The sequence below is a fragment of the Corella eumyota genome, chromosome 6 (genome assembly GCF_963082875.1).
Source record: "Corella eumyota chromosome 6, kaCorEumy4.1, whole genome shotgun sequence".
Lineage (NCBI taxonomy): Eukaryota > Metazoa > Chordata > Ascidiacea > Phlebobranchia > Corellidae > Corella > Corella eumyota.
Genome location: NC_137495.1, coordinates 1,420,169 through 1,440,960, shown reverse-complemented (window position 1 = coordinate 1,440,960; position 20,792 = coordinate 1,420,169). Strand labels below are relative to the sequence as shown.

Here is a 20,792-nt window from a genome sequence, read left to right as displayed (position 1 = left end):
TTTTTTCGTCATTATATTAAAATAGTTAAACATTGTATAGACGCAATTTTGGATTTAGGTTATATCTCAATAACATTTTCTGTTGTTGTTTAGTTTTTACTATATAGTAAAAACCTTTAAAAAACGTTAACAATAGTGACGAGTATTTTTTATGTATGCGTCAAATTTTTGCTGAATATATTTTTTCCCGAATCTTGTGCGAATTAATTAATTTGATATAGGATTACCATCCGTTTTAATTACAGTGAAACGTACAGCCATGCAATATAGTTTTGTATCATTTAACCCAGTATATTATTTATTTTCGCATCGCAGATCAATTTAGTTTGTGTCTATTATGTACCATTTGATTAACGTGTTGCTTTACGTTGAAGGAGAAGTTGTGAGTGTGTTGTATTTTTGATAATTGTGATTGTGGAGAAAGAAGTTAGTGCATTTTATATGATAAGGAATGATGTTAGTTTAGAAATTATTTAGCGTAATGTAATATATTTGCCCTAATATTATAATATTATTATTGTTATCATTAAAGTATGTTATCCAGAACTATATTTGAATAAGGGTTTACCTAGGAATTTGGTTAAGTAATTTAATACATAGCAGGACCTTTCTGCCCCCCTCCTGACACAACTCCCTACACATTACATAATTAAAAAGATTAACTAAACTAATTAAACAAATATGAAGTATACCTCCTTTAAAATGTTAGACTAAAAATTTTAAAGCAAAATCGATTTAAAAGTTTTAAAATATTAATCTTTAAGTTTTAGTAAACAATTAGGAATTCAACTGCAATAAACAAACACAATTTCTCTTATTGGAATTTATATATAAATTAGACCAACAATTTGATAATTAAAATTAATTATTAATTTTTAATCAACAAACTAGCATTTAAATATATTTAACAAATAAAAAAACAAAAATTAATTTTTTAACCCAGTTTCAAGTTGTCAATATTAGGATATACATTAAACTAAATTTTAAATTCCAAAATTTAATTTTTGATTTTTAATAAATAAACAAGCATTTAAATATAATAAACAAAAATTAAATATAATAAACAAAAAAAAATATTTTTTTAATAAGAGTTTAACTACTTGTATTATAAAATACATTATTGTACTAAATTTTTAATGCCTAATATCGAACTTTACTTTTAATAAACAAACAAGAATTTAAATATAATAAACAAACAAAAATTAAATTTCAAGGCTATTTTTGAGTTAACAATATTATAATATAAAACTGACCAAAATTTGAAAACCTAATAACGATCTTTAAATTATAATAAATAAACAAGCAATTAGTAATAATTGGAACACAATATTATTTTAAACAACTTTTTAAAATTTTAGAACTTTATATACACAAGATCAAAAGTTATTTTATTTCAAAATTTGGATGAGTAAGAATAAAAATAATACTGACAATAACAATATGTTTCGAAATCTAAGATTTCAAACCATAATTATTGTGAATAATAAATTCTGCCTTACCGTGGTGCAATGGCTTAGTGCAAACAAACCAAAGTCGAAACACATAAGAATCAGTACATAAAAATGTTGTTACTCCATTTAAATATGAAATAAAATAGTAATTGTTAAAAAAATATCTAAAGCATCATAAATTTTTATATTTGACTTATGGTTACCATCATGATTTATTAAACTTTGTTCAGGAAGTGATGTTATGCCATTTTCATTAAAACTTATAAAAAGAAACACGTATAAATTTTTCTTTTTACCAATATAAACGCGTAATGTGTAAAACATATACAAATATGTGGCAAAATTCCCATTTAATGATGTATATTTTTTACTATAGTTTAGCAGTTATTTTACATGGGAAAGCCACTAGCCTTGCATGGGTATGTGGTTTTATAATTAAGCCTTTAAATGGTCGAAGTCCTGTTTTTTCGTCAATATAGTCAGCATACTTGATTTCCTTAATGACTTTAATGTTCATTTTTCCTGAATAAAATGCCGTTGTGATAACTGCAACACTGTATTCACAATCTAAAATTTGAGCTAGTTTTAGTGTGGTTACACACATTCTAATCCACAGTCCTTTATTTCTGTAACTTTCATGTACTGCACCTATACTAGTTTTAAATATTTTCTTGGCTTTAAGTAATTGTAAAGTGTCTTTTTCGAGAAACTCAATAAATCTAAATTTGGCTTCCAATTTTGGATCCACAAACTTCAGAGTTGTATTTTTTAGTGGTTTATCCAGCTCTTCAATCACATTTAAACTCACTGCTAGCATAGCATTTGTAGTTGTATCAAATGCAGCTAGAGAAACCCCATAAGAAAGGTATTCCAATGCTATTTGTGCATCTATTTTTACTCCTTCATAATGGTCATATTGTAACATACGATGGGGTATTGCTTTGCCAGAATAGTGGTGTTCAAGAAAATTTAAAACTTGCTTAGAATGTTCCATATAAATTCGTTTTATTTTAACATCATTACCTTTATCAATCATTATATAAAGTTATGACTAGCAAAGTATTATCACCTATGAAGACCTGCTTTACAAAACCAATTAAATTTTATTTACTTTAAGAATTAAAAAATGGCTCATACAATCAGACAACACTTACAAATTTTAAAAAAAATTTCTGACTTTAGTAATTAAGAATAGTTTTTACTATGCTTATTGCCAACTCTTGCATTTTCAGCAGCTATAAACAACTATAAAACATGCCATATGCTATATTATTTAACGCGGCAACGTGGTGTAGTGGTAAGAACTCTTGCTACACCGCACATGAGGTCGTGGGTTCAATTCCCACTGATCTCATGCTGTAGCGCCCTTGAGTAAGGCGCTATAAACGGTATGAACTCCTGCTGAGCCAGCACTTAATCAGCAGTGTAATTACTGGGCAATTATAGTCTCTATAATATCCCAAACAGCCACAGGCAACTCGAGACTGGGTCGGAGTAACTGATGTTACTCTATGTTTAAGTTGCGCATTCGACTTTCCCACATCGAGGATAAAGATATATACAAAAAAATAAAAAATTATGCTGCTTTATTAGGTCACTATGCTCATACCAGTATAATGACATGTTTATTTGAAACCACAAAACAGGGCTTTTAACTGTGCACTACAAAACACTAAGTAATGCCAAACATAAAGTTGCCAGTTACATTTTCATAAACAAAACGAAAAATGATTATTTCAGTTTGGTAAAAAAGTTAAATAAATTTGAAACTTTTATTATTTTTTTCAAAACAAAAACTAATATTTTACTTAGATGTAGTTTTCTTACCTTTCTATTAATACCAAATGCAAATTATAACATATTTTTAGTAATTTACTGTTGTTTTTTTCTAAACATATAACTTAAAATTATAAAACTTGCCAATCCAACAAAATTTTCAACCGCTTGAATTAATTTCAAAAAGGGGGAAAGTACCGTTGTCATACACATTTCTACTTATATAAGCGGATACGCGGAATTTGAGCAAATAAAAAATGAAGGAACGGATATTGGAGGAACGGAAAATTAAAAAAACAAAAAATAAAGGTACTGAAATTAAAGGAACCGGAAATTGAGGGATTCCTTCATTTTCCGGTTCCTTCATTTTCCAGTTCCTTTATTTTCCGCTCCTTCAATTTCCATTCCCTCATTTTCAGGCGACCCATATAAGCAGCAGTCTTGTAAGTAAGCGTAGAGGCTTATAGCGTCTTAACTTTAAACTATTAATATTTGTCAGTAAAGCTGTCTGGATTTCATCTTCATAAATTTATAAGACATAGGCAATCATTGTCACTGAATAATAGCTGTCTAATAGTTTCTTAGCTAAAATTATAATTTTGTTTAGAAATTTAATTAAAAACTAAAGTTTATTGTTTTTTTACACCTTTTTGAGGATATTTAGTTGAACTATTCGACGGAATTAATGTATAAAAATAAACTTTTTCTAGCTTATATAGTAAATTTAATATTTTAAAGCTACATCTGATTAAAGATCTGGGGATTATGACGTTATTTGTGACATCACAATATGAAAATTGTGGATATTTACCGATGTTTAAGATGATTGGAAACAACACAAAAGGTATTTTTGTTTTATGTATGTGATTATATTAATAAGAAATTCATTCGGAAATGTAATATTTTTCTAAATCTGTTTTAATTCGATGTAAGATAGAACTTAAATGTATGTGAACAACAGTTTGTTATTTGATTTTATCATATTATTAAACTGTTCAAATAAGACCTCTAATAAAAAATTCAAAAACCATCGATTGTCCAAACGAATCCGCCATCTTGTTGTTTATGCCAAAGTCTTATCTATTCCTCAAATCACGTGTTTACACCTATTTACGATCTGTTACCCTTTATCTCTATCACGTGTTTTTAATCACGTGATGTATTAGTTTAACTGTTTTAAATGTATTTATAAATAGTATTCGTGATGCGAGATTGTGAACGGTTGTATGTGAATCTTTCCGTAATAATAAACTATAAATTATATTACGGCTTTTTTTACGAAAGATAGCAGACTCGATCATTACATTGGATTCTCCTGGTCTTTTGAAGTCGTGAAGAATTTTATAGAAGTATTGCTGCAAGAAATTACAATCGTGTGTTTCACACTTGTCAAAAATAAAAATATTAAATTAAACAAAATGGACCATTATCTTACAACCAAGTTGTCGATGAAAATTAAACGCGCTGTTGGACAAAAACTACAAGAAATTAAAAAAAACTAGCCTCTCTAAAAGAAGAAATAAAACATATGAAGTTTGGCCAATCAACAGAGCTCTTTTAACATCTAATCAAGATCTGGAAAAATATACCGGCAAAACCGACGTCGAAGAATATTTAATAAAATTTGACCTTATATCGAAGGCCGTCGGTTGGGATTCACGGGAAAGCGGCTATAAACTAGCGTTAAGTTTGTATGGTAAGGCTGCCAGTATCGTCACCAACTTATTTGGAAGTGACCGTACATCAGTAGCAGTTTTGAAGGATAAACTGCGTAAACGTTTTTCTTCCCCGAATTTAAATCTATTGAACGAGCTACATAGCCGAAAAAGAAGAGTGAACGAATCCTTAGATTCACTTTTAACCGACATTGCCAACATGGTTCGGCAATGTCCGATTTATACCAATTCAAGCACAAAAGAACTAGAAAAATTAAAGATGAATTGTTTCATGAATGCCATAAAACACGATCAAGAATTGCACTCCGCAATTTATCACCATTTACCATCTACTATCGAAAGTGCCGTGGAAACTGGACAACTTTACGAACAGCTGTATCGAGTGGATTTAAGCCCTAACCCAATATCGTGTACCAGCACCAAAGACTACATTTCAAAATCAAGCCATTCTAATTTACCGTGTGCGTTTGATCTTATTTCCAGTCCGACTAAACCATTTTCTTGTACAGAAATGAACACAATCCAACAACCAAAGGCGATTACTACCAAAAAGAAACTAGTTAAGAAAAAAAAACTTTTTATATGCCTATTCGTTCAATATTAATATCAAATGACGATAATACTTTAGAAAAGGAAATTGCCCAGGCCCGTTTAGAAGACCCTGATATAATAAATGAAAAGCTTTGTCTTCGTTCTAAGCCCCATTTGTAGTTCCCACAAAATTTGATGGGCAGCTATCTTCATTGATGATCAAAGATGATATTCTATTTCGAAAATGGGAGTCGGCATCGGGGTCAATACTCCACTTACAAATGGTTGCTGCAGGCAGGGATTTTTTTTAGAAGAAGCGTCGCTGCAGGCAGGGATTTTAAAGAAGGCGCATGAAGGCCATAAGGGGGTTATGTCGACGCTTAAGAGATTACGACGACGTTTTTATTGGACATCATTAAAAGCTGATGTGATTAAATACAAAAGGTAGTGTGCGGAGTGCAAGGAAAGAAAAAGAGATAAAAGTGAAGAATCGCGATGTTTTGTTCCCGGAGAGACGGTCTGGCTTCGTAACAAAAGTTCGGGTGGAAATTTACTAAAAGACATTTGCGCAGTTTCTGTAATTACGCAAAAACTCAATAACAATACCTATCGCATAAAAAAACCAAGGTGTCTAAACAAACCTATGGTCGTTGGCAAAGCAAGGCTCCATAAACTCTGTTAGTTACATGGTGAATTCGTTTCTTATTTTTGTTGTATATTTTCTGCTTTCATTGGAAAGGGGGGAATGTAACGAATCCGCCATCTTGTTGTTTACGCCAAAGTCCTGTCTATTCTTCAGATCACGTGTTTACACGTCTGCCGATCTGTTACCCCTTATCTTTATCACGTGATGTATTATTTTGTTTCAGAATGTATTTGTAATCAGTATTTGTGTTACGAGTTTGTAAACGTTTGTATGTGTATCTTTTCGCTATAATAAACTCTAAATTACAATACGGCTTTTCTTACGAAAAACAATTAGACTCGATTGTTACAATATGTTAGTTTTTTTATTTTTTTTTAAAGATTTATGTTTCAAAAACTTTTTGTAAAAGGATTAAAGACTAAACTGCGGGGAGTCTGCAGCGTTAAGCCCGCGTATACCTTAAACGCAAAACCATATTTTACCGATATTCAAAATGAAATTTACAAAAAAGTACAATAGGTAAAATAGTTAGAATATTAATTTTTTTTAGTTTTTTTATTAATTTAATGCTTAAATACTGTATAAACAACTGTATATAAATACGCAAAAATAAAATTTTCGCTGTAATTCGGGCCGAAGTGTCTTGGCCGAGGTGTCCGGGGGCCGAAGTGTCTGGCATTCTTACGAACTATTTATATTTTTTTTTCATTTTAACTTTTTAATAAAAATCGTATAAAATCGCAACCATTCATTAGCACTTGATATATTTTAAGAGATATTATAGTTTTGGCCACTATATGAATACCCTTCGTCAGATACACCATTTGGCAAAGTATCTAAAACATAAAGTAAACAAGTTTAACTAAACAGGCCCAAAGTCATTATTATACCAAGTTTTTTTTTGTATATATCTTTATCCTCGATGCGGAAAAGTCGAATGCGCGACTTAAACATAGAGTAACATCAGCGACTTAAACATAGAGTAACAACAGCGACTAAAACATAGAGTAATATCATTCCGACCCATTCTCGAGTTGCCTGTGGCAGTTTGGGATATTATAGATTATAATTGCCCAATAATTATGCTGCTGATTAAGTGCTGGCTCAGCAGGAGTTCATTCCGTTTATAGCGCCTTACTCAAGGGCGCTACAGCATGTGATCAGTGGGGATTGAACCCACGACCTCATGTCTGGTGTAACAAGTGTTTTTACCACTACACCACGCTGCCAGAAAAAGTTTATTTAAGTGTGTTCTAAAAGTTTTTACAACTGCCAAAAGTTTTACAACTGTTTAAGTGAATAAATTAAAACTTAAATCTGCCAGCGTGGTGTAGTGGTCAGAACACTTCCTACACTACATGAGGTCTTTGTTTCGACCCCAGTGATCTTATTCTGTAGCGCCTTTAAGTAGGGCACTATAAACGGTAAGCCAGCACTTAATCAACAGCTTATATTTATTAGGCAATAATAATCAATAATATCCCAAACTGCAAAAGGCAACTGAAGACTGGGTTGGAGTAACTGATGTTACTCTATGTTTAGGTCGCGCAATTGACCTTGCCGCATCTAGGATAAAAATACATACAAAAAAATGCTCAGTTACTTACCATTACAGTTATACTTTAAGTTCGACCAAATAACATTTTCTTGACTAAAACAAAAAACTCCTAATCTTCCACCTCTGATCGAGTTATCTAATATAACCCCAGTATCAGCCAATAAGGTGCTTTGGTCAAAAAACTTCAATCTACACAAGGAAATATTATTTTATAAATTATCTATAACAAGTAAATCGTGTAACAATCTATACATGTAGCTTCTATATTTCAAGTAACATTACTGCAAAACAGTGGCTAACTTGCTAGATAACGAAGTACCAAAAAAGTAAACTTTTATCAATAACCAATTCAACCTCTAAAGAATTAAGGTCTTAAACTAAAGCCTATAGCAAAGCTTTGTTGTTAGCTTTATGTATGCAAAATAACGACCTTATATATCCAACCCTTGGTCTGTGTTGTAACTCCCATCTATACGAGGTTTTATCCTTCCAACCTTGCTGTAATGGGTCACTCCACAACACTCTAACTTCGCCGTTGGTGTCGTGGGAATGCCATAATGAATTCCTCATACGTTCTCCCGGACCTAGCTCGGAGTCAACCACCTAGTGGACAAATTGGAAGATTTTAAAAAGAGTTGTAATGTTTAGAATAGGCTTTCAAATGTCTACATTATAGAATAAATAAAAGCCAAAAATACATCTGTAGCGGAATGATAAAATTAAACGCAATACGAATGTGAAGTGAAATTTTAGTACTTTTAGTGATTATTCTGCATATATATACCACAGTATAATTGATCTACTTTATAGCAAGATATAAGCGCACCTTTAGTTGCAACCCTGCTTTTGCCACTGCTCTAAACGGCGTCGACTTCCAATAGGTTTGTCCCATTTGTTTCCAAGTAACAAGGTAGAACTTGGCGCTGTTCTGGTAACTAAATATGAACCCAGCATAATCATCATCAGCTTCGGTATTAACAAAGAAAGTTCCGCTGAAATCAACCCCGTCAAATGAGTCGTAACCTTAACGTGAAAATTAAGTATTTATAGACGTTATTAACAGCCCATTATTAAGGCATATTTGCTTTATATTGTAACAAATACGCTATTTTCTTGTTTACTCTTTAAGTCTTATCTATTCTTTGTCACGTGTTTGCACCTGGAGTCTCGTCTGTACGCCTTATCATTATCACGTGTTCTGTATCACGTGACTTGTTGGTTTAACCGTTTAATTGTAATGTATTGAGATAGTATTCGTGTTACGAGTTTGTGGAGATAGTATTCGTGTTACGAGTTTATAGACTAGAAATATAAATACGGCTTACTCTACAAAGGAATATCAGGCAAAATCGTTACAATATTAGTGTTACTATTAATATAAATATATAAAAACGAAAAAATAGATAAGCAATCAATTTTTTATCAAATAAGCTAAGAACAACTAGTGTTTGAGGGTGCTAGATACCCTGAACTTTTCGCTACGTGGTTACTAATATTACAAATGAATAAAAATATGTCAAAAAATAGAAAAACAATTTACGTTCTATTCCAAATTTGCTAAATATAAGAAGTTAGTGTTGCAAGCTACCTTTAATTAATTTTTTAAAAGTTAGAAGCACATAGTGTATACGTAGATCGACTTCAGCCCTTTCACACCTTTTGAACCGTTTTAATACCAAATTTGATAATATATAATTAAAATTATTACGTCTTTACACTGGTGAACAATATCTCGTGTATTAAAATAGTTTTAAACTTACCGATTGCCAACCCCGGATCACTATTCTGCGTTTGCACAATTTCCCTTCCTCGGTTCAACACTACCCAGTTGGGGTCAATTTGAGAGTCACCCTGAGGGTCAAGGGTCACGCTCTGGTAAGTGCGGAAGTCGGTTGACGTCACCTCCGCGTTTTCAGGACAAGAATCGCGCCAGTCATGCACAAGATCGCCATCCTGTGAAAGGATAATTTTTTTTAATTTTAATATTTTCAAGAACAAAAAAACTAACCCTAAATTAAATTAAAACTTTTTTTACTTTGTCGTTCTCACAGGCATCCCCTACTCCATCTTCATCAGAGTCAACTTGAGACGGGTTGTAAATTAATCGGCAGTTATCGGGAGTTGTAATTATTCCGTAATCAGGAATGCCGTCGTTGTCGTCATCTTCATCACATGCGTCTCCTAACCCGTCATTATCCTGGTAACCGGGTATATTACTCAATGTTTATCCTCAACTTTGATTTACTTTAATTTACTTACTGTGTCGAGCTGAGCACTATTGATGACGTAGGGACAGTTATCGATGTTGTTCTGATGCCCATCGCCGTCTGTGTCTGCGTCATCATCACATACGTCACCAACAAGGTCATTGTCCACGTCAGTCTGTGTCACAATAATGTTATATTAAATTATATAGTCTACATATTGTTAGGTTTTTTTTAAATTTAAGTGACTTGTTAAAATAACTTTTGCATTGTTAAAAAAATAATTTGGGGACATGTTGTGCTACATAAGGTCCTGGGTTTTATTTCCACTGCTCTTAAGCTGTAGTTTCGTTATGTAAGGCGTTATAAACGAAATGAACTTTTGTTGAGCCAACACTTAATCAGCATCTTAGAGACTGGGTCAGGGTAACTAATGTTAATTTATATTTAGGTTATACATAAATAAATATAAGTACTTGTAAAATATTGGACACGGATGGACAATTATCACATGCATCACCGACTCCATCTCGATCGTTGTCTTCCTGGGTGTAGTTTGGAATACAAGGACAGTTGTCCGCGTGATTAGACAAACCTACGTCACAAAATGAATAATTACGTCACAAATAAATATTTTTATAAGCAACAGTGAAAATGTCATAATGCTCTTAGTTACTTATTACGTTGAAGCATTACTACAGAAGAAAACTTAATATTCAAGATCACATGACGTCATACATTGATGACGTAACTCACCATCACCGTCGATGTCGTTGTCGCATTTGTCTCCTTCCCCGTTTTTGTCGGTGTCGAGTTGTTTCGGGTTGTTGGCGTTCGGGCAATTATCACAAGCATCACCAAAACTATCAATGTCCGAGTTCTGATGATCAAATAGGTAAATTTAATGATTTAAGTCACTTTACTCTGATGTAAGGAGGCTAACACTGCATTCTAATCTTTGGTCTATTTTTATATAATAATCTTCAAGACTCTTGGATTTACTGAATAAGATCCTTGTTTCAATCCCCACTGCTTACATGCTGTAGCGCCCTTAAGTATAAGGCGCTATAAACGGTATAAACTTCTGCTGAGCCAACACTTAGTCAGCAGCATGATTATAAGGCAATTATATTCTATAATATTCAGAACACAAGATCCCAGAAAGAGATTATGACGTCAATAAAGCTTACCTGTTGATCAGGATTCGAGATTAGGACGCAGTTATCCTCATTGTTCGGCACTCCGTCTCCATCCGCGTCTCCGTCGCACTGATCGCCCACTCCGTCGTTATCCGAGTCTTCCTGACCGCTGTTGGGCACCAGAGGGCAATTATCCTAATATAGACAACAGGTTAAATTATGTATGGTTTAAATAATCGCAAAGTTTTCGGGTTCGAGCCGCACTAATGCCACACTATTTCCCCTTAAGTCTGGTGTTTACAAATAGCTTAAACATGTCACAACAACACACTCTACCCGATAAAATATAGAACCTTTCACCTAAGGTGATATGGTCAAAAGGTGAAAATGGCATCGAATTACGGGTCAGAAGGGTTCGGATTTTAGTCATGCTAATGTTAACAATATTCAGTTTTATGCCAGTTTACACATAAAATAGTTAATAGCGTATTGTTCGCGTTTTTTTGTACATATCTTTTCTATCAATATGGGAAGGTCCAATGCGCAACCTAAACATAGAGTAACATCAGTTACTCCGACCAAGGCTCGAGTTGCCTTTAGCAGTTTGGGATTTTATATAGATTATAATTGCTTGATAATTGGCCCGCTGTTTAAGTATTGGTTTAGCAATAGTTTATACCGTATACAGCGCTCTACTCAAGGCCACCACAGCATGATATCACTGGGGATCGAACCTAGGACCTAATGTAGTGTAAAAAGTGTTCTGACTACTACACTACGCTGCCGTTGTTAAGTTGGTAACAGAGTGTTTGCCTGAATTAGGTAATACTATAAAATCTTATATAAATTTACCTTTTTACAAGTCTTTTCGTGGCATGGTAGGTCAACATCAGGATAACTATCTTGGTCTGTGTCATTGCCACACATAAAACCATTCCCGGCGTGGCCGTGGTCACAAATGCAGTCAAAATCCTTGTTCTTGTTGATCACCAAGCACTTTGCGTGCAAGTCACAAGGGTTTATTTCTTGGATAAAAAAATGTTAATTATTAAAAAAATCTGACCAAAATATACATATATGTCTGAAAGCCCGACTTTGCTGCCTATACGTAGAGTAACATAAGTTACCCCAACTAAGTCTCAAGTTGCTTGGGGCAGTTTGGGATATTATATAGATTATAAGTGCCTGTTAATAACGCTGCTGATTAAGTGTTGGCTTAGCAGGAGTTTATACCGTTTATAGCACCTTAGTTAAGGGCGCTACAGCACGAGAGCAGTGGAGATTGAACCCAGGACCTTATGTTTTTTGATCAGCACTTTTTAAAGCACTAGTATACAAAATGTATTGTATATTTGAACTACTAATTAGTTTTTTTTGTTTATTTTAACTCATATTTACCCATATGAAAGCAAGGTTGAATTTCTCTGCACCCAGTCTTCTGATTTCCTTCATACCCTTCCTTACAATCTCCACAAGCAAAAGAACCCTAATATATATATAAAAAATAAATTTAAATAACATTAAAGTTTTATTTTCAAGAATTTAAAATTCCCTAAAATTCAAAGGCACCGTATATGATGACGGCACAAAACAATGACAATAGTTACGTCATAAAACAATGACAATAGTTTCAATGACGTTATGATATACACATGAACAAGAAGTATGAATAATCAAGTTTTATAAACATATAACATTCTTATATGGTATATGTAAAATTGTCCAACTATTTTTATACACATAATTTTTATTGACATAATTTGGACTTTCAACCAGAGTCCAGTAGTTCACAAAATGTGATAATGCTACCGGTTAAGTTTCTATAATAAAATTTAGCGTTTTTAAAAATAGTTTCTTTGTTTGGCGTTTGTTTTCAAATCTATTTTTACCCTTATTAAGTCACCGGTTAATACAATACATTACCAAAAAAACTGACAAGGAAAAATTTGACTCTGCAATAAAATTAGTCACCAACACTTTTAGTTATCATATCCATTCTTGTCTCAAGCCTATTCTTTAATATTTTTACGCATATCCTTATTAACTCAAAAGTTTGCTGATTTTTCTATTTAAATCAGTATAACTAAGCCAGGCAAATAGAAACAGCGCAAAATTAATAGACGAACATGGAAAGCGATATTGAACAGTGTATTACTTATCGAAATACAGATTTTGGTGAATATATTTACCATAAGTCTCCAACCTCATATACTGAAGCAAAAGAATTTTGTAAAAGTCGCGCGTCGCAATTAGCAAATATACCGAACGAAGAGGTATATGAAAGTATCATTGAAAATGCTCCACAAAATGGTAGTAGATGTTACAGCCCTTACTACCGAATTGGACTAATAAGTTCTGACTATGGTGCGACATTTCAAGGGAGTGATGAACCGTATAACAATACGTGGTACGAGAAATTCATAAAAGGAATAAGAAACAGAAATGTTCAGAACCAAGGTCTTCATCATGTTTCCAGTACAACTCCACTGCCATCTTTGTGTTTTAAACCGTCTGCTGTATCCACAAAGCCTATAACCAACATTACCAGAACCTTTGAAATATCGACAAATGTATACGAAACCACTTTACCGTCTTCTACAGCTGACGTTATCACTCATAAGGCTCCTCAAGCAACAACTTCATCAACAGACAACTTTGTACAAGCCCCAAACTTCAAATACCTTGCTTTAGGATTTGGGGTGTTTAGTGTGGTTCTTATTCTTGCTCTCTTGCTCGTTCTAGCGGTTAAACTTTGGCGAAAAAAAAATACAAATAACCAAACAGCAGAGATGGTGGTTCAACCTCCAAATCGAGCAGAACCACCTCATATATACCAAGAACCACATTATTTGAACCCAAACCAAGAACCAGATTATTTGAACCCAAACCAAGAACCACATTATTTGAACCCAAACCAAGAACCAGATTATTTGGTGCCGTTACCATCAGAAAGACATACCTATTGTACCATACAAGAAAACTTAGTCATCATTCACCCCAATCCTAGTGAATAAATAACGTCACATTTTCTAGAAGATGAGCACACTGAAATGACGTCACAATGTCAAAAACATTAAAATGTTTCAATGACGTCACAAAACACAATTAAAAATTTAATATTGTATATAGATTATGACATCACAAAATATAGATTATGACATATAGATTATATAGATTATGACATCACAAAACAATAGTGGTGGTTTACAAAGAAATAGAACCACGAACTAAAGTGTAACTAACATATATAAATATTTCTTGTACTAAGAATAAAAGAATTATGGCCAAAAATTTTTAACGATGTGTTTTTCGCTTTTGTTTTCTGTTTATCATTGTTTTTTTTTACGCTTTCAAATATTGTTCAAGTTCTTATAATAAAAAATTAGTGTTTTTAAAAATAGTTTCCTTGTTTTGAGCTGGCGTTTGTTTCCAAATCTATTTTTACCTTTATTAAGTCACCGGTTAATACAATACATTACCAAAAAACTGACAAGGAAAAATTTGACTCTGCAATAAAATTAGTCACCAATACTTTTAGTTATCATATCCATTCTTATCTCAAGCCTATTCTTTAATATTTTTACGCATATCCTTATTAACTCAAAAGTTTGCTGATTTTTCTATTTAAATCAGTATAACTAAGCCAGGCAAATAGAAACAGCGCAGAATTAATAAATGAACATGGACAGTGACACTAAACAGTGTATTACTTATCGAAATACAGAATTTGGTGAATATATTTACCATAAATCTCCAACCTCATATACTGAAGCAAAAGAATTTTGTAAAAGTCGCGCGTCGCAATTAGCAAATATACCGAGGGAAGAGGTATATGAAAGCATTATTGAAAATGCTCCTAAATATGGTTATAGTTGTTATGATAATTACTACCGAATTGGACTAATAAGTTCTGACTATGGTGCGACATTTCAATGGAGTGATGAACCCTATAACAACACGTGGTACAAGAAATTCATAAAAAGAAACAGAAATGGTCAGAACCAAGTTTTATCCATATATATACCATCCAATTCTAACCAAGGTCTTTGTCATGTTTTCAGTACAACTCCACTACCGTTTGTGTGTTTTAAACCATCTGCTGTATCCACAAAGCTTATAACCAACATTACCAGAAACTTTGAAATATCGACAAATGTATACGAAACCACTTTACCGTCTTCTACAGCAGACGTTATCACTTATAAGGCTCCTCAAGCAACAACTTCATTAACAGACAACTTTGTACAAGCCCCAAACTCCAACTACCTTGCTTTAGGATTTGGGGTGTTTAGTGTGATTCTTATCCTTGCTCTCTTGCTCCTTCTGGCGGTTACACTTTGGCGAAAAAAAAATACAAATAACCAAACAGCAAAGATGGTGGTTCAACCTCCGAATCGAGCGGAACCACACCATATACACCAAGAACCAGATTATTTAAACCCAAACCAAGAACCAGATTATTTGAACCCAAAACAAGAACCAGATTATTTAAACCCAAACCAAGAACCAGATTATTTGAACCCAAACCAAGAACCAGATTATTTGAACCAAACCAAGAACCAGATTATTTGGATCTTCACCAAGAACCAGATTATTTGAACCCAAAACAAGAACCAGATTATTTAGATTTTAACCAAGAACCAGATTATTTGAACCCAAAACAAGAACCAGATTATTTAAACCCAAACCAAGAACCAGATTATTTGAACCCAAACCAAGAACCAGATTATTTGAACCCAAACCAAGAACCAGATTATTTAGATTTTAACCAAGAACCAGATTATTTGGTGCCGTTACCATCAGAAAGACATACCTATTCCACCATACAAGAAAACTTAGTCATCATTCACCCCAATCCTAGTGAATAAATAACGTCACATTTTCTAGAAGACGAGCACACTGGAGTGACGTCACAACGTCAAAAACATTAAAATGTTTCAATGACGTCACAAAACACAATTGAAATTTTATTATTGTATATAGATTATGACATCACAAAATATAGATTATGACATCACAAAACAATAGTGGTGGTTTACAAAGAAATAGAACCACGAACTAAAGTGTAACTAACATATATAAATATTTCTTGTACTAAGAATAAAAGAATTATTTTCAAACAATTTTAACGATGTGTTTTTCGCTTTTGTTTTCTGTTTATCACTGTTTTTTTTTTATATTGTTCAAGTTCTTATAATAAAAATTCAGTGTTTTTAAAGATCTTTGTTTTGAGCTGGCGTTTATTTCCAAATCTATTATTACTTTTATTAAGTCACCGGTTAATACATTACATTACCAAAAAAAACTGACAAGAAAAATTTTGACTCTGCAATAAAATTAGTCACCAACACTTTTAGTTATCATATTCATTCTTGTCTCAAGCCTATTCTTTAATATTTTTACGCATATCCTTATTAACTCAAAAGTTTGCTGATTTTTCTATTTAAATCAGTATAACTAAGCCAGGAAAATAGAAACAGCGCGGAATTAATAGACGAACATGGACAGTGACACTAAACAGTGTATTACTTATCAAAATACAGATTTTGGTGAATATATTTACCATAAATCTCCAACCTTATATACTGAAGCAAAAGAATTTTGTAAAAGTCGCGCGTCGCAATTAGCAAATATACCGAGCGAAGAGGTATATGAAAGTATCATTGAAAATGCTCCTAAATATGTTGATAGTTGTTATAGTGATTGGTACCGAATTGGACTAAAAAGTTCTGACTATGGTGCGACATTTCAATGGAGTGATGAACCATATAACAATACGTGGTACGAGAAATTCATAAAAGGAACAAGAAACAAAAATGTTCAGAACCAAGTTTTATCCATATATATACCATCCGACTCTTACCAAGGTCTTTATCCTTATCTCAGTACAACTACACAGCCATTTTTGTGTTTTAAACCATCTGCTGTATCCACAAAGCCTATAACCAACATTACCAGAACCTTTAAAATATCGATAAATGTATACGAAACCACTTTACCGTCTTCTACAGCTGACGTTATCACTCATAAGGCTCCTCAAGCAACAACTTTATCAACAGACAACTTTGTACAAGCCCCAAACTTCAACTACCTTGCTTTAGGATTTGGGGTGTTTAGTGTGGTTCTTATCCTTGCTCTCTTGCTCTTTCTAGCGGTTAAACTTTGGCGAAGAAAAAATACAAATAACCAAACAGCAGAGATGGTGGTTCAACCTCCGAATCGAGCAGAACCACTTCATATACACCAAGAACCAGATTATTTGAACCCAAACCAAGAACCAGATTATTTGAACCCAAACCAAGAACCAGAATATTTGAACCCAAACCAAGAACCAGATTATTTGGATCTTAACCAAGAACCAGATTATTTGGTGCCGTTACCATCGGAAAGACATACCTATTCCACCATACAAGAAAACTTAGTCATCATTCACCCCAATCCTAGTGAATAAATAACGTCACATTTTCTAGAAGATGAGCACACTGGAGTGACGTCACAATGTCAAAAACATTAAAATGTTTCAATGACGTCACAAAACACAATTAAAAATTTAATATTGTATATAGATTATGACATCACAAAATATAGATTATGACATATAGATTATATAGATTATGACATCACAAAACAATAGTGGTGGTTTACAAAGAAATAGAACCACGAACTAAAGTGTAACTAACATATATAAATATTTCTTGTACAAAGAATAAAAGAATTATGGCCAAAAATTTTTAACGATGTGTTTTTCGCTTTTGTTTTCTGTTTATCATTGTTTTTTTTACGCTTTCAAATATTGTTCAAGTTCTTATAATAAAAAATTAGTGTTTTTAAAAATAGTTTCCTTGTTTTGAGCTGGCGTTTGTTTCCAAATCTATTTTTACCTTTATTAAGTCACCGGTTAATACAATACATTACCAAAAAACTGAAAAGGAAAATTTTGAATCTGCAATAAAATTAGTCACCAATACTTTTAGTTATCATATCCATTCTTGTCTCAAGCCTATTCTTTAATATTTTTACGCATATCCTTATTAACTCAAAAGTTTGCTGATTTTTCTATTTAAATCAGTATAACTAAGCCAGGCAAATAGAAATAGCGCAGAATTAATAGACGAACATGGACAGTGATATTGAACAGTGTATTATTTATCGAAATACAAATTTTGGTGAATATATTTACCATGAACCTCTAACCTCATATACTGAAGCAAAAGAATTTTGTAAAAGTCGAGCGTCGCAATTAGCAAATATACCGAGCGAAGAGGTATATGAAAGTATCATTGAAAATGCTCCACAAAATGGTAGTAGATGTTACAGAAATTACTACCGAATTGGACTAATAAGTTCTGACTGTGGTGCGACATTTCGATGGAGTGATGAACCGTATAACAATACGTGGTACAAGAAATTCATAAAAGGAAAAAGAAACAGAAATGGTCAGATCCAAGTTTTAACCATATATATACCATCCGGCTCTAACCAAGGTCTTTATCCTTTTTCCAGTACAACTCCAAAAGCGTTTGTGTGTTTTAAACCATCTGCTGTATCCACAAAGCCTACAACTAACATTATCAGAAACTTTGAAATATCGACAAATGTATACGAAACCACTTTACCGTCTTCTACAGCTGACGTTATCACTTATAAGGCTCCTCAAGCAACAACTTCATTAACAGACAACTTTGTACAAGCCCCAAACTTCAACTACCTTGCTTTAGGATTCGGGGTGTTTAGTGTGGTTCTTATCCTTGCTCTCTTGCTCGTTCTAGCGGTTACACTTTGGCGAAAAAAAAATACAAATAACCAAACAGCAAAGATGGTGGTTCAACCTCCGAATCGAGCAGAACCACTTCATATACACCAAGAACCAGATTATTTGAACCCAAACCAAGAACCAGATTATTTGGATCTTAACCAAGAACCAGATTATTTGGTGCCGTTACCATCAGAAAGACATATCTATTGCACCATACAAGAAAACTTAGTCATCATTCACCCCAATCCTAGTAAATAAATAACGTCACACTTTCTAGAAGATGAGCACACTGGAGTGACGTCACAACGTCAAAAACATTAAAATATTTCAATGACGTCACAAAACACAATTGAAATTTTATTATTGTATATATATTATGACAACACATAGAGTATGACATCACAAAATATAGATTATGACATATAGATTATATAGATTATGACATCACAAAACAATAGTGGTGGTTTACAAAGAAATAGAACCACGAACTAAAGTGTAACTAACATATATAAATATTTCTTGTACAAAGAATAAAAGAATTATTTTCAAACAATTTTAACGATGTGTTTTTCGCTTTTGTTTTCTGTTTATCATTGTTTTTTTTACGCTTTCAAATATTGTTCAAGTTCTTATAATAAAAATTCAGTGTTTTTAAAAATATTTTCCTTGTTTTGAACTGGCGTTTGTTTTCAAATCTTTTTTTACCTTTATTAAGTCACCAGTTAATACAATACATTACCAAAGAACCGGACAAGGAAAAGTCAGCGCAACTATAGTTATCATATCCATTCTTGACTCAAGCCTATTCTTTATTAACTTTACGCATTTCCTTATTGACTCAAAAGTTTGCTGATTTTTCTATTTAAATCAGTATAACTAAGCCAGGCATGGCATTTTCTACAACGGTATAAATATAAAATTATAGGTTTTGAGACTTCAGGAGGATTAAAACACGATATGATAATGAACAACATACTAAAATTTTAAAATTTATATATACAAAATCAAAAGTTATTCGATTTCAAAATTCGGATTAGTAAGAATAAAAATAACTAGATTTATTTGTTAAATAAAAAATGATTCGAAATAATATAATTATTATTAAAATTTATCTTTATTGTGAATATATTTATGCATACACACTTGCAGGAAAAGCACTTAGCATCGCAATCGATTACGCTGCAAAGGCTTTCCCAGCCTCAAAACAGCTGTGGTGCTGGTTCACAAAGACAAGAAATGGCAAAAATCACCTGCATGACAGCCGTGATGTAATTTTCGCCGCGAAACTGGGGGTATCAAAAGCAAAAATATTTACAAACTTTATCAACTCTATCAACTAGAACCAATTCAATAAAAAGTACAAAAAAAATACGAGAACCCCTTTCTAAGGCAAAATAATAACTTTCGTTCTGTTAACCAAAATAACTGTGCAAACTCGCTGCCATCCTATGCGGTTAAAATTCGTACAAATTTATTAACAATAAGAAAATTACAAAGAAACAATATTTATATGTATTGGTTACTCAAAAGGGTATAAAACTAAGAAATACTTTTTTATTCAAGGACAGATCTAATTACCCATAAGGTAATTAGAATTACTAAATTTTTTTCGTCATTATATTAAAATAGTTAAACATTGTATAGACGCAATTTTGGATTTAGGTTATATCTCAATAACATTTTCTGTTGTTGTTTAGTTTTTACTATATAGTAAAAACCTTTAAAAAACGTTAACAATAGTGACGAGTATTTTTTATGTATGCGTCAAATTTTTGCTGAATATATTTTTTCCCGAATCTTGTGCGAATTAATTAATTTGATATAGGATTACCATCCGTTTTAATTACAGTGAAACGTACAGCCATGCAATATAGTTTTGTATCATTTAACCCAGTATATTATTTATTTTCGCATCGCAGATCAATTTAGTTTGTGTCTATTATGTACCCTTTGATTAACGTGTTGCTTTACGTTGAAGGAGAAGTTGTAAGTGTGTTGTATTTTTGATAATTGTGATTGTGGAGAAAGAAGTTAGTGCATTTTATATGATAATGA

At 32.6% G+C, this 20,792-nt stretch overlaps 1 protein-coding gene across 1 annotated transcript; it reads right to left on the bottom strand.

Moving 5' to 3' along the window:
* Positions 1–6,515: 6,515 nt before the first annotated feature.
* LOC145755289 (thrombospondin-3a-like) lies at positions 6,516–12,977 on the bottom strand. The gene is made up of 13 exons (XM_082571515.1): positions 12,957–12,977; positions 12,380–12,467; positions 11,834–12,006; positions 11,033–11,176; positions 10,599–10,722; positions 10,319–10,437; positions 9,898–10,020; positions 9,674–9,835; positions 9,399–9,591; positions 8,465–8,661; positions 8,069–8,241; positions 7,688–7,827; positions 6,516–6,916 (listed from the first exon to the last, which is right to left on the bottom strand). Exons 1-13 carry the CDS (start codon positions 12,975–12,977, stop codon positions 6,849–6,851), a joined length of 1,725 nt encoding a protein of 574 aa, XP_082427641.1. The 3' UTR covers positions 6,516–6,848.
* Positions 12,978–20,792: the final 7,815 nt, after the last annotated feature.

Bases quoted from the DNA above. Each gene is read 5' to 3' on its own strand.
- LOC145755289 (XM_082571515.1), bottom strand. From the start codon at position 12,977: ATGGATATGATAACTAAAAGT. The intron at 11,177-11,833 runs GTAAATTTATAT...TGTCTATATTAG, and splicing joins ACGAAAAGACTTGTAAAAAG to GATAATTGCCCTCTGGTGCC. The intron at 9,592-9,673 runs GTAAAAAAAGTT...ATCCTTTCACAG, and splicing joins ATGCCTGTGAGAACGACAAA to GATGGCGATCTTGTGCATGA.